The 13,012-nt window shown below is 34.1% G+C and overlaps 2 protein-coding genes across 3 annotated transcripts; both read right to left on the bottom strand.

The window, feature by feature from the left end:
- Positions 1–1,895: 1,895 nt before the first annotated feature.
- Positions 1,896–7,054, bottom strand: LOC126700596 (peter Pan-like protein). 2 transcript variants are annotated; one of them, XM_050398808.1, is made up of 8 exons: positions 6,924–7,054; positions 6,620–6,688; positions 6,102–6,284; positions 5,039–5,269; positions 4,484–4,576; positions 4,201–4,388; positions 3,598–3,791; positions 1,896–2,429 (listed from the first exon to the last, which is right to left on the bottom strand). In XM_050398808.1, exons 2-8 carry the CDS (start codon positions 6,635–6,637, stop codon positions 2,314–2,316), a joined length of 1,023 nt encoding a protein of 340 aa, XP_050254765.1. In that variant the 5' UTR covers positions 6,638–6,688; positions 6,924–7,054; the 3' UTR covers positions 1,896–2,313. The 2 variants fall into 2 exon arrangements, with proteins under 2 accessions (XP_050254765.1, XP_050254766.1); XM_050398809.1 differs by having other exon boundaries at positions 6,620–6,684; positions 6,924–6,994.
- A 3,933-nt stretch (positions 7,055–10,987) lies between these two features.
- On the bottom strand, positions 10,988–11,730 carry LOC126700597 (probable calcium-binding protein CML44). The gene has a single exon (XM_050398810.1). The coding sequence runs from the start codon at positions 11,638–11,640 to the stop codon at positions 11,149–11,151; it is 492 nt and encodes a 163-aa protein (XP_050254767.1). The 5' UTR covers positions 11,641–11,730; the 3' UTR covers positions 10,988–11,148.
- Positions 11,731–13,012: the final 1,282 nt, after the last annotated feature.

Consider the following 13,012-nt stretch of genomic DNA (forward strand, 5'->3'; position numbering starts at 1 on the left):
TCAGCACTGAGATGGCAAAAAAAGCCGCATCATCTTTTAAAAATAATTTTTTTTACCATTTTTTCTTTTCTTTTCTTTATTTTTTCTTTTAGTTTTCTCATAATTTCTTTAAAATTTTATTTTATTTTCTCACATTCTTCATTGTTGTTCTCCAAACCCAAATAAGGCTATCGTCTCTCTCATTAATTGCTTGCACTCATACTCTTCTTCGTACAAAGATGATTTGGTTGAGAAAGCAATCAAACCTCTACAAAAGTTTCTCTAGCGTACCAAGTCAAATTACTCAGTGAACCCAACTCCAAATTTCTCTTCTTTATCTTATAAAAATGTGAGTTTGGTGCCTTATCGCTTTAGAGTCCATGAGAAAGCTTGGACTTTTTGAGCTAAAAAATTTCAATGCTTTAGCCAATAGTCCAAAAGAGAGAAAACCCAAATTTCTCTTCTTTATCTTATAAAAATGTGAGTTTGGTGCCTTACGCTTTAGAGTCCATGAGAAAGCTTGGACTTTTTGAGCTAAAAAATTTCAATGCTTTAGCCAATAGTCCAAAAGAGAAAAAACCCATGAGCACAAGAAGCTATCTTTCATGGAGTCCAAGCTTTGTAGCTCCTTTGCCAACAAGGCCAACCCCATTACCATAAATTGCTCAACCGGTACTTCACTCTTTTGTTGGTTACTCTGTTCCTGCCATTGTCACATCCCCCACTTGCCCAAAAAATTTACAGATCTGGGTTCTAATACCCTAGTGCATAGTAGATCCCATCCCACTCCTCTCAAAGCACAAAACCTAAGTGGGTCACAATTTTATGCTGATCTAATAAGTCCACCCTGTGAATCCTATCATCACTAACGCCATTGCGCGATCTATGCAACTTTCGTGCTCAGCTCATATTCTAGTCGCCACCCACAGAGGGTCACAATTTCCGGTTGATCTGTGAGAAGTTGCGATGGTGGTGAGGAATGATGTAAACTATATTAATGCTATTAACCGATGGTTAGGTGAGGAGGAGGAGATTGAGAGAGACGGAGGCCTTATCTGGGTTTGGAGAAGAATAGTGAAGAATGTTAGAAAATAAAATGAAATTTTAAAGAAATTGTCAGAAAGCTAAAAGAAAAAATTGGTAAATAAGAGAAAATTATTTTTAAAAGATGATGTGGCTTTTTTACTATCTCAGTGTTGATATGGCTATGAAATTTAAACAAGTTAGCATCTTATATAATTTTTTTAATATTAAGCATGCCAACAATATAAACTGTTTGTCATGTAAGCATTTTCCATTAGTGACTTAATGGTAGGGACCAAAATGATTGCAACCTGAAAATAATAGGGATCAAATTGACTGCTATCAAAGATTCAAAATGTAAGGACCAAATTGATTATGACCCCAAAATGTAAGGACCAAAATAGTATTTTCACCTTATTATTATTATTATTGTTGTTTACAAGTCAGAAAATTTCAACTTATGACGTTCGTTTCTGATGATAGCTCTTTATCTTCAGACCAAAACATCAATTGGTTTTTGGTATAGGCGGGCATTGAATCCCAAATCTCTTATTCAACCATAAGAGATTTTACCAATTGAGCTAACTAGAAATCTGAAACCCACCGAAAAGAAAAAGGTACATCACAAGAACTTCCCAAAAGGTCACCCATCCTAATACTACTTTCGCTAAAACATTTTTAACTGCTGAGTTTAAATGAGATCTAGTGCATTAGTGTTATTATTAATTATTTACAAGTCAAACCTTATTGCTTGGCGCAAAAATTAGGTATACAATTAACTTATTAAGAATGCCAACATTTTTTTTTTAGGACATGCCAACATTTTCTTAAATATTCATTCATAGCTAGAAAATTGGCAGCAGAAGACTAATGGAGCCCTTATCAAAAAAAGGTTTTTGAATGTTTTCACGAAGTCCTTGATTATGCACTTATCAAATAATAAAAGTAGAAGTCATTGACTATGCATGGCAATGCCCATGCCTTCAGCATACTGTTCCCAATATATTCTAAATAGACATAGAATACACCCAAGCCTATTCAGACCCAAAGATTCTTTTCTTGAACTCAATTAATGGTTTTTTTTTTTTTTTTCATTTACAACAATACAAGAACATAATATTTAAGACTGGGCAACAGAGACACCCAAATCCTTAATAAGGAAATCTCTCCCTCTCTCTCTACTGAGCAGAGAGAGAGATCAGCAGGGTTGGTGATTATCGGCACCTTATAATTTCTCTTGATGGATGAGCAAGTTAGGTATCGAATATCAAAAAGACTGCTATCCACTTCAGTTCCCAACTTGGCCAGTAGCTAGTCTTCTGCTTCACCTTCCGGATCTTCTTCAATATCTTCTTGATCTTCATCCATGTCTTCCTCATTTTCATCTGTGTCTTCCTTGTCCTGCTTCTTCTTGCCATCACCATTTCCTGAAAATAACAGGGGGAGAATAAATAAGTTTGTGCAAAAAAGTTTAATAGTGATCTGTCAATTCCTGCGAAGAGCAAGGATCGTGAATAACAAATAAAGGAAGAGTGATTTATAATATAAAGTACTAAATGAATGATATTGAAGGTGAAACAAGAAAGGGATGATATTTAGTAAAAGAGATGTACAAAAAATAATTAAAGGAAACAGAATAAAATGAAGAACCAAGTATCCAATAAGAATCATAAGGTGCGGATTATCACAAGACCTGCTGATTGTATAGGAAGACAAAGTTTAAAAGGGAAGAACATATGTGAATTGGAGAAGAGACGGGACTCCATAACTGGAAAGTAAGAAATGCACTTAAGGGAAAATTAAATCTGGGAAGCCTAGACCATGATTCAAAAGTATGTAATGAAAGATTGGTAATATAATATAGAAGGCAGGACAAATCACAGAATGTCAAAAGGTCCATTGAAGGCAGGTTACAACCAAATTAAAGAAGATTAACCGGAATCATCAGTATAAAACCTGAGCAAAATTGTGATTTATCTCATTTAAACATGGCTCAGAGCTAGGTAACTGTAATATGCAAATTTCTAATGGTAGCATGCAGAGCATCCATTGATATATATATAATATATATATGGGTCCGGTCACACATTAGTCATCCATTTTTGGAAACATTTTATGGAGAATTGAAAAAGCTGTTAAAAAAGTTGATAACTTTTTCATTTTTCCATAAAAGGTTTCCTGAAATGGTTTACTAATGTATGTCCTAAGGGCACACATTAGTAAAACCCTAAACCCTATATATATATATATATATATGTATGTATAAGAAGGATGTAGGGCTTGGAAGCAGGAACTTCTGTTTAGAGAATGTATTAAATTGTTTATGAAGGTCTCAAGGAAAGCGGGTTTTGTGTGCATAAAGAATGAGAAGAAATCAAGCTGTGTAGAAATTTTTTGGAATGGACAAAGTAGGTCATGGTAGATCTGCATAGGGACGTCTTATGGCATCCTTGTAGTCAATCATCCATGGTATCCTTAGTTGATTACTTCAAAGTTAAGAGATGTTGCATTACCAATATGTTATCAGGTTTATTACAGCCAAATATAATCTCATTGCCAGAGGAAAAAGTAACATGTCATATGCGAGATATATACCATATTCGCTGAAGATGACTCCACCAGAACATAATCCTTCCTCAATCTTGATGAGTTGAAGAGTCATTCTGGGTCCAATCTCTTGAAGCTTGACAGCACTTTTTGTCGAAGCCTTGTTAATTCTACCAAGATCATTAGCCAAAGTCACAGTCGCCGCTTCATCATCTGCTTCACTTTCTGATCCATACCCAGCCCTTCAAAAGTCACAGGGAAAATAAATATAAAACCAGAACAAATGACCAAGATTAATCAATCCAAATACACGTGGTATTACAAGGATGTGTACTTTTTCCTTCTCAATTTGTACTTGGTTATGAGCACACTCTTGTGGGAGGAGGGAGTATCATTTGAGCAAGAGCTTATTGATATAGTTGGTTGTTGGTTATGAGTTTCTTATTTTCACTGCCAACTTATGTACAAATTTTTAAAGCCTTACTTTTTCAAGGTAAGGCTATACTTTTACACTTTCTTAATGAACAACCTGCAGACCTCAGGAAACACAAACACAACAAATTCTACTTTAAATTCTCATTCCAATTCTACATGCTAACATAATTTTCCTTGACTTCAAAAAATACAAAATTAATAAGAAAGAATCCTTACTTTGTGACAAAGTCGCTCACGTCTTGAAGATTCCTCAAATCAGGAACTTGATGGTTCTGCACAATTTTTCTGATTCTACGGGAGACGCCCACAGGCTGTAACCTTATGGAATAATGCCGAAAATCAATAAGCTTTGTATCTTTGTTGTAATTAAGCAATACAATTCTCTGGCAAGAAGAAAGTTTGACCTGAAAACACACATTAAAAGAACATTAAGAGGGGGATATAAGATCATAAGTATTGCTGTCACTGGCACCAACCTGAAATTTGTTTGAAAACTCACAGTGTTTATATCAATAGCAGGAAAGATGTTCTGAAACATTATGGTTGTGAGCTTTAGATGTTGATCACCAGTACCAAAACCGGAAAGAACAATCTGCCGAAGATATAATCAGAGATTAACATGGGCAGAAGTTAAACAAACAGGAGTAAAAATTTCACCATATGTTTAAGTCAAGGGGAAATTATGCAACTGTATAGCTGCAGCACTTTCCACTTTTGAGATAAGCATTAATTAACTAACATTAGCTTATAAAAGATAAGGGCGTAAAGACATATGGAGATGCAGGTGCCAACCATTCAAGGAGTTACAATCAGTTCTCCTGCACTGAGATATTATGATTAACTTGTTATGTAACATACTAAAGGCTAGTAATGATGCACAAGACTACTGGTCATTGGAGAAAAAAGAGAGACGAAAATTGCATAGAAAGAGACTTGTTTTAGCATTTTCTTTCCTTTCTCTAACATTTTAGAAACCAAATAGTCATGAATTTTTGTCTGTTTGTGAATTTGAGTGATTTTTCTTTTTGCGTATAAGTGGAGAATATAAAATTACCAGAGGAGGATTTTTGAAAAGATCTTGAGGACATCTAGGACGCAATTGAGATTGTGCAATATCAACTGCCAATGAGTATTCATTTATTTTAAATGTAAGAGTTGGGCCTTGTGGAGTCCTTCCAACCCTCAGGAAGGGTGCAGTTGCAGTTTTTGACAATATGAGGAAATGTGTTACACCCATAGGCCCAGCAACATTCAAGAAGTCTTTGAGATTATTCCGTTTCTTCTCCTGCAATATTAAATAAATAAACAATTAATTCAAAAGTTTTGGCATAATAAATTAGGATTACCAAAAAAAAAATTATAGCAAAACATTAGGACTGATATAGATGAATGCAGCACATAGGCAGCGGAGAATTCACTTCCAATCTAAAGTTAGCCTATTGCTGTAACTGAACACATCACAGTGGGAATCGCATTTATCAAAAATAAATACAGGGGAAATCACAGTTTGCAAGAATTAAGAAATACCCAATTAAATACATGATCTACCTGGCAGAATTAAATTCCTTTCTAAACTCCTCAATACATATTATGATGAAAACGCCATTCGTATGCTACAAACCACTTCTTTCCAATTCCTAATACACAAGTCTTAAAAAGAAGTGAAGAAATCCTCTCTAAACAAGAATTCTAAGATTGTGGCAATTTTTTTTTTTTTTTTTTTTTTTACAAGATAGAAATTTACTCTAGCCTAATTAAGTGTATATGTATGTGAAGTTCTCTTCTGGAGACTTGAACTCCAGCCCTTATCCCCCGCACCCCACAAGTATAAACTTATACTTGTGGAGTGACCATTGCATTAAGGGTGTGCAGTGGTGGCAAAAATGTTTCTACCCCTTTTGTGTAGTATAATTATTTTACACCCTTAAAAAATTGTCCTCACATTATGCATACTTCCTTCAATCCCATATTACCACAAAAAAATATTTTAGGAGACAAGGACACACAAACCCACCAACACATTATGTGTATTTCCATCAATCTCATGTTACAACAAAAAGGCACTTTAGGAGACAAACACACAGAGGGAGGAAAAGCAGATAATCAATAATTTTAACCTTAAGATTGAGAGCAGTATGGGGAAGCATCAACTTTCTCAAGTCCATTTGAAGTTGCCTAAGAGGACCAGGCAACTTCCCTCTCGAAAACACAAAGCTCTTAGGAATCTTATTGCCTGTGATATGATCCACACTAGGTTGATTCTTCTTCACAACTGGCTTCATAAACACCTTCTTCTTCTTCTGTTTAAATCAAACAAAACAAAATCATGCAAACTCTTCTTTTTTTGCTCAATAACTAGAACCCCATTTGGTTCCTCAGAAAATAAAACAAGAGAAACACATCAGAAACAGAAAAAAATCAAGTAAACAAAACTCCTAGAACAAACGGAGGAGGTGACAATTGAGCTACAGCCCATTGGATTTGACTTAGCTTCTCACACTACAAAATTTTCCCACCTCCCAATGAAAAACAAATAAAACTCACAATTCATTTCTTTTCCTTTCTTTCATTTTCTCAGCAACCAAACAGGGTATAGTAAAAATCAAAAACCAAACATAGCAATACTTTCACTTACATTTCGGACACGAGCCATGGCTTCCACAAACCTTGAATTTCACAAATTCAGCCCAAGCTTCAGATCTTCCTGGTTGAATTTTCAAAAAATAAAATAAAACATTTAGCATAATCAAGAACAATTACAAAAGCAAAAGGCTAGGGTTTTTTGAAGACCCAGCCACAGCTAATTCCAGAATTAAAATCAAAATTAAATAAAGTTTAGAAATTTAATTTAGAATTTTAAGAGCTATGTAACAGAAGCAAGAGAATTAGAGAAAACAAAAAAAGCAAAAGCAAAAATGATCAAATAAGAGGAAAATTACCGTTAGTGGTATTTGGTTCTTTGTGTTCTGCGAGTGTTTAGGGTTTATAGTTTTCCAATAGGGTTTTAGTTTAATAAGAACCAATTTGAGCTGGAATGACCCGAACATGGCGAGCCCTAATTTAACCCAAAATATTTTGGGCCTAAACTTGTTAGCCCAATATTGGCCCACCAAATTTTAAAACAAAAAAAGGCTTAGTATGCTCCAGTCAATTCAAAATGGGTCAACTCGTACCCGATTCTTTAAAAAGCTGGGCCAAGTCGAATTAACCCACAACCAGGCTCATCCTTCCTTAATTTTTATGTAGCAGCATAGAGACTGTATCCAGTATTTTTTTGTTGTTGTTGTTTTGTAGTGATGATAAAATTTGTAATTTTTGGATTTTTTAAACTTAAAAAAATTTATGTGTTATTTAACATTTATTTTTAAGTGTTTTGTTATTTGTTCTCTTATTCAAATTGAAAGGACAATAAAAACAATATCATTATATATTATTATTATTATTATTGTGTTTAAATTTGTCTGCTTTATTATAATCATGTGGCCTAAAAGGATGAAGGAAAGCTAGAACTGAATTATATTTTTATCATTCTTCTTTGTATGTGAAAATAATATTTTTTATGCATAAAATTTCCTCCACAACTGAATGAATACATGGCGTTGTTAATTTATGACTTCTATTTATTTTTTTATTTTTTTATCTAATAGTTTTTGTTTTGATGTTTCCTAATTGAGAGAGAGAGCCTAACTGCTTGTACGATTGTAGGTCATGCTATTTATGAAGATTTGAACTTCCTGTCTTTAAATTGTATAGAGAGACTTATAATTGTTTGTTAACACTTAACATGAAAGTCATGCAGTTCATGTAGACTGCATGAACTCTCCTTTACTCTTGTGAATTGCGTGTTGGATGGTCTATAAATAGCAGCTTGAGCACCAGCTTGTACCATCAATAAAGCAAACATTTGCTCTACTAGTTTTACCTTGGTCTCTTAGAGAGTGAGTAAAGAATTTTTAAGTGTCAATGTTGTATGGGAGAATTGGAGGCAACTGAATGGATTAGCATTGTTCACTGCATTCCATTTAGTTTTCTCCAATATCTCATGTCCAACATTACATTTGTATGTATCAACTTTCCAAGCCTCATTGAATGAGTGAATAAGCAAATTGATAATGTTAAGGTCGTATATGAGGATTGAAGGAAACTAAATAGATTGGCATCATTTGGGACAATTTGTTTAGTTTCCTCCAATAACTCATATACAATATTACATTCGTATGTATCAACTTTCCAAGCCTCATTGAATGAGTGAATAAGCAAATTGATAATGTTAAGGTCGTATATGAGGATTGAAGGAAACTAAATAGATTGGCATCATTTGGGACAATCTGTTTAGTTTCCTCCAATATCTTATATCCGTTATTACATACATGTGTAAAACAAACGATTTTCCTAACACAAACAATTATTATTATAGTCATATGTGTGGGGACTCAAAAGGCTAAAAGAACTCTTAAGTTGAGTGGCGTGAGCTGAGGTAAGGGAGAACCAAATCTTGGTTAAGTCACACATTGCCAATGATGAGTTGGGATGCAAGTAGCCTCTCTAGAGACAAGAATTTTTATATTGCCCATCTTTTATATATATATATATATATATATATATTTGTATGATATTCAACAATGAGAAATGATGTCTATCACACCATTGCACAATTTTGAATTAATATAAATGTCAAAATTATATGTAATTATCTTTATACAAATTATTCCATAAAAAAAAAAAAAAAAAAAAAAAAAAAAAAAAAAAAAAAACCAAATCTTCATACATATTATTCAAGACACATGATTTGAATAATGCCTGGTTGAAATGTTGCAACCAATTCGGTAGGTATTAAAACATAATTAAATTATATGTACTTATCCCCTTTTAATTTTTTCATCAAGTAAATCAACAAATTGACTTTATACATCAAAAATGACAAAGACTTAAACCAAAACACGATTTCGCACCTTGGATTAATCAATGGGAATTTCGCAGCAACACACTATAGTCTATTGGCATTGGCGTACAAGTCTTACATAATTTTACTATCAAATCAAATGGTCCACTATGAAATGCAGAGTTGAAGATACTTTATATGCAAAAAGAATTTTCAAATGTTATCGAATAAGGAAATTGTATTTGTACCCCTCTAATACTAAAAACAAACTTATACAGTCAGATGATAAAATCATCTTGAAATGGAGGTGTTATAACTTCAAATCAATGAGTTTGAAACTACCTACACTAGAAAGTAATTCAATGATACCTTAATTTATGAAAAGAGTAATTATCGTGAAAGTAATATTTAAATTCTATGTATCTATTATAAATGAAAGAAAAAAGAAAAATTTCCAAACCATCCATTTCTACCAACATCTGTAACTACTTTTACAGTTTTTACATATAGTTTCCCCTGTAGCTGACTTTTTCTTGTGCTATAATTAAAAACACTGTTTGAACATTAAAACTAGTGGAAGTGGAAGTGGAAGTGGCTCAGAAAAATATATTAGAATTACAAGAAAATAAAAAAGAAAAATCTGTCCCATAGAATTCAAAGCAATGGGCTGAAAAATATTGTTGCAGGGCGAGCTGATCCTGTGAAAGACTGTACCAAAGTCATAGGGAATAGGTGAAACTCTTTTGAGTTTTCCTGGAAGCGTATGTCTTCTTAATTATTGTATTTATTGTTTTTGACTAAATTAAATTTGCAATCTTTTCAAAATTCACCCTCATAAAAATTTTCATGTCAATAACTTCTCTAATTAAATAAAACCTAAAAAAGAAAAAGAAAAAAGAAATGGAAGTAGTTTGGAAGACCACCAACAAGATTGTCCTTTTTATTTTATTTTATATAAGAACAAGATTGTTAATTACGAAAGGTATAAAATATTTCCCAAAAACTAGGGTGGAATGGAATTAACAAAGTTAAGAATTTGTTAGTTAATAGGGTCATCTACTGTAATTGGAGTATTCATTATTCCTCTCTTTTTTTATGTTGGCCAAAGACTTAAAATTTGTTTCTTCTAATTATCTATTTCATTCTTCCAAAAAAAGAAGAAAAAAAAAAAGACGGAATCAAAGTTGCTCTCAGATATGTGGATTTTGGACAAGAAATCTGGTGCGAATTTTGTGGTTGTTATTTCATCTGGCTATATTGTCACATAGCAAAGTTGAGACCCTTCTAGTTCTAGTACGTACACTTACTGAGTTCTACAATTTCTTTTTTTTTTTTTTGGGTGCACAATGCTTATCATTACTTATTTGGGAATATACATATATACTTTTTGATGAATGAAAAAAAAGAAAAAAGAAGGTATATACTATTACTATATAGCATATACTAATAGACGAATTGTAAGTTTGTTGCCAAGCATTTACTCAATGATATTGGGTAGCACATGAAAAATGGATGTGAAAAGAGATAGGTACTAGAATATATATGAAGCAGCTAAATAATCTTGTTTGTGAGTAGAAATTGCATTGCATGTCGATGCTAATGCTTACTCATGTCATGCGCAAAACTTCTTAGTTCTTTCCATGATCTCATGCAGGTTGCAAATTAAAAAGAATCAACTATGGGCTCTACCTATTTTCTCTCTCTCTCTCAAAAAATAAAAAAGAAGACCAAATGGAGTTTCATTATTTCATAGTTTCTGACCGGGGCCAAAAGACTCGTATAAGACTTTGATTATGGACTTGGCACATGAAGAAGATGTGAAAAGTAGCGTATGGATGGGGTAATATATTAGTAGCAAATTGACAAAATAGAGAATGCTAGAACATTCCTTGGTTCTTTGCAGCATTGACTTGACTTTTCATTAGGTTTAATTAATTGGTTTACAATTGTCCATCAAGGGAAGCTCTAAATCATGATTATTAACAATAATGCACTTTTCATTTAGACTTAGACAGGTGGTATCTGTATAATTGAAATGGTACAAATCAAGATTCATGTAGTAACAATAATGATCTGTATAAAAAAAAAAAAAAAAAAAACAATAATGATCACGCTAACCCATAAAAAATAATATGATAATTAATAAAGTATTAAGTAAAGATGAAAATAGCAAATTGGACCAATAATATTTCTAAGTTGAACATCACAATCAAATTCGCCTTTTTCTTTACGCGGAAATGGCTATAGCCATGGTAGAAAAATTCCACAAAAATGAATGTGAATCAAGAAATAGTAAGAAACATCATGTTCTTGAATTCCTCAAAATCAAGCTGCCCATCCAAGTTGGTGTCATAAACGTGAATCATAACTCTACAATCCTTGCCACTATTCTCATCCCAAAGCCCAAGCCTTGACAACACCTTTTGAAGCTCATCACAAGAAATGAACCCATCACCATTCAAATCAAACACTTCAAATGCCTTAACAAGGTCGCTCTCTTCGTTCTCTTCCTCTTCTTCTTCTACTACCACAACTTCGTTGCTAGTGCTTCTACTAGTATTGTTTTGCTTTGATGATATGGAACCATAAAATGAGAAGAACTCATTCAAGTCGAGGCTTGATTTTCCCAGTAGTGATTCGAGCTCGTCTAGGCTTATTTGGACTCCTATTTTTTCAAGAAGCCAATTTAGCTCCTCGAGACTCACTAGGCCATCTCCATTCTTATCAAGCTTCTCAAATATCCTTTGCAAATCGTTGGTTTTGATGAGAGACATGCTGGCTAAGTCGCCATATAGGATATATACGAATGAGAGAATATGGTGTTTAATTGTTATAGTTGCAAATGGTGCTAAGGTTAATGGGGTATATATAGGCCAATTTCTAAAGACTAGCTAGTCCTTTTTTTATTGTACTATTTCGTACGAAATGGTACGGACTCTCAAGGAAGCTAGCAAGAAACTTAGTGGGAGTTTGCTAAAATAGACTTTTGATCAGATATTTGTTGATTTATTCCCTTTTTAGGTTCTAGAAAAGTATATGCCTACGAGTTTTTATCTAAAATATTCTACTTTTTATAGGATGGTAAATTTAGAGTTTGTGGAGAATATTATAGATAAGGTTTTGAACATGTACACGGGTGTTCTAATAAATTTTCCACGAATTTTCTCTTTTGTCTATCTTAAAAGGATTCAATTGGGCAATATAGATTTCTATTGGCAAGTATAAACATTAAACAGAGAGTTTGCGTATCAGACTGGTTCCAAATCATGGGTCCGTCAAGATTTGTTAGAGGGGAAATTTTTATTGGAAAGTTGTGGTGGTAGGTATATGATTTGATATTATCCTTCAACTTATGTTATGAGAAGAGCTATAGTTTTTGTGTAACTTGTAAGCTGGTGGTAGTTTCAAATTCAACCTGTAGGGGGGCGGTTTTGGGGCTCAGGCCCAACAGGCGGGTGATTCTGGCCCAAAAGTCCCTCAACAATGAATTTGTAGAGAGTAGGTAACAGAACTAGGTCTTGGACAGAGGAAACGTAATTATGACCAAGCCATGCAGCCAGTTGGACGTATGGATATTCCTTCAAACCTTTAGAGTAACGGCCCCTGAGGCTGTTTCTTCTACTTCTATCTCCTTTCTCTTTTCTATCCTTTTCTTCTTCCTGCTTGCGATCCCCTTTCCATGGGGATCTCCTTCTCTTATATAGCATCCTTCCTAAGATCATGATCCTACACTTGTCAACCATCTGACCCTCCACTTGAGTGCCTGTCCCATAGGTCATCCTTCCTCTTTTCTGTGAGTTGCACTGGCCAAGATGATTCTGCGTTCCTGTCCCTTCCACATTAATGCGGTTGGAAAAGTAGTTCCTTGGCATTTAATGCGGCAGTTGTGGTTGCCCCCCTTCCTGAACGTCACGCACTATTCCTTCGTATTGGGTGACTTTTCGCCAGGTATAGAGTGCGAATTGGACACTTACTTGGCGAGTCCGAGGAGGTACTCCTCCTCGGACGCCCCTAAGCAGGCCCGACCCATCATGGTTGGGATGGGATATCCTACGCCCATTCCTTTTCTTCTTATCGTGGCTAGGCTTGGTACATGAACTACGGCTCAGCATCAGCTGACAGATTTTACCCCCCACAATAGCCCCT

Source organism: Quercus robur, chromosome 9, assembly GCF_932294415.1.
Source record: "Quercus robur chromosome 9, dhQueRobu3.1, whole genome shotgun sequence".
Taxonomy (NCBI): Eukaryota; Viridiplantae; Streptophyta; class Magnoliopsida; order Fagales; family Fagaceae; genus Quercus; species Quercus robur.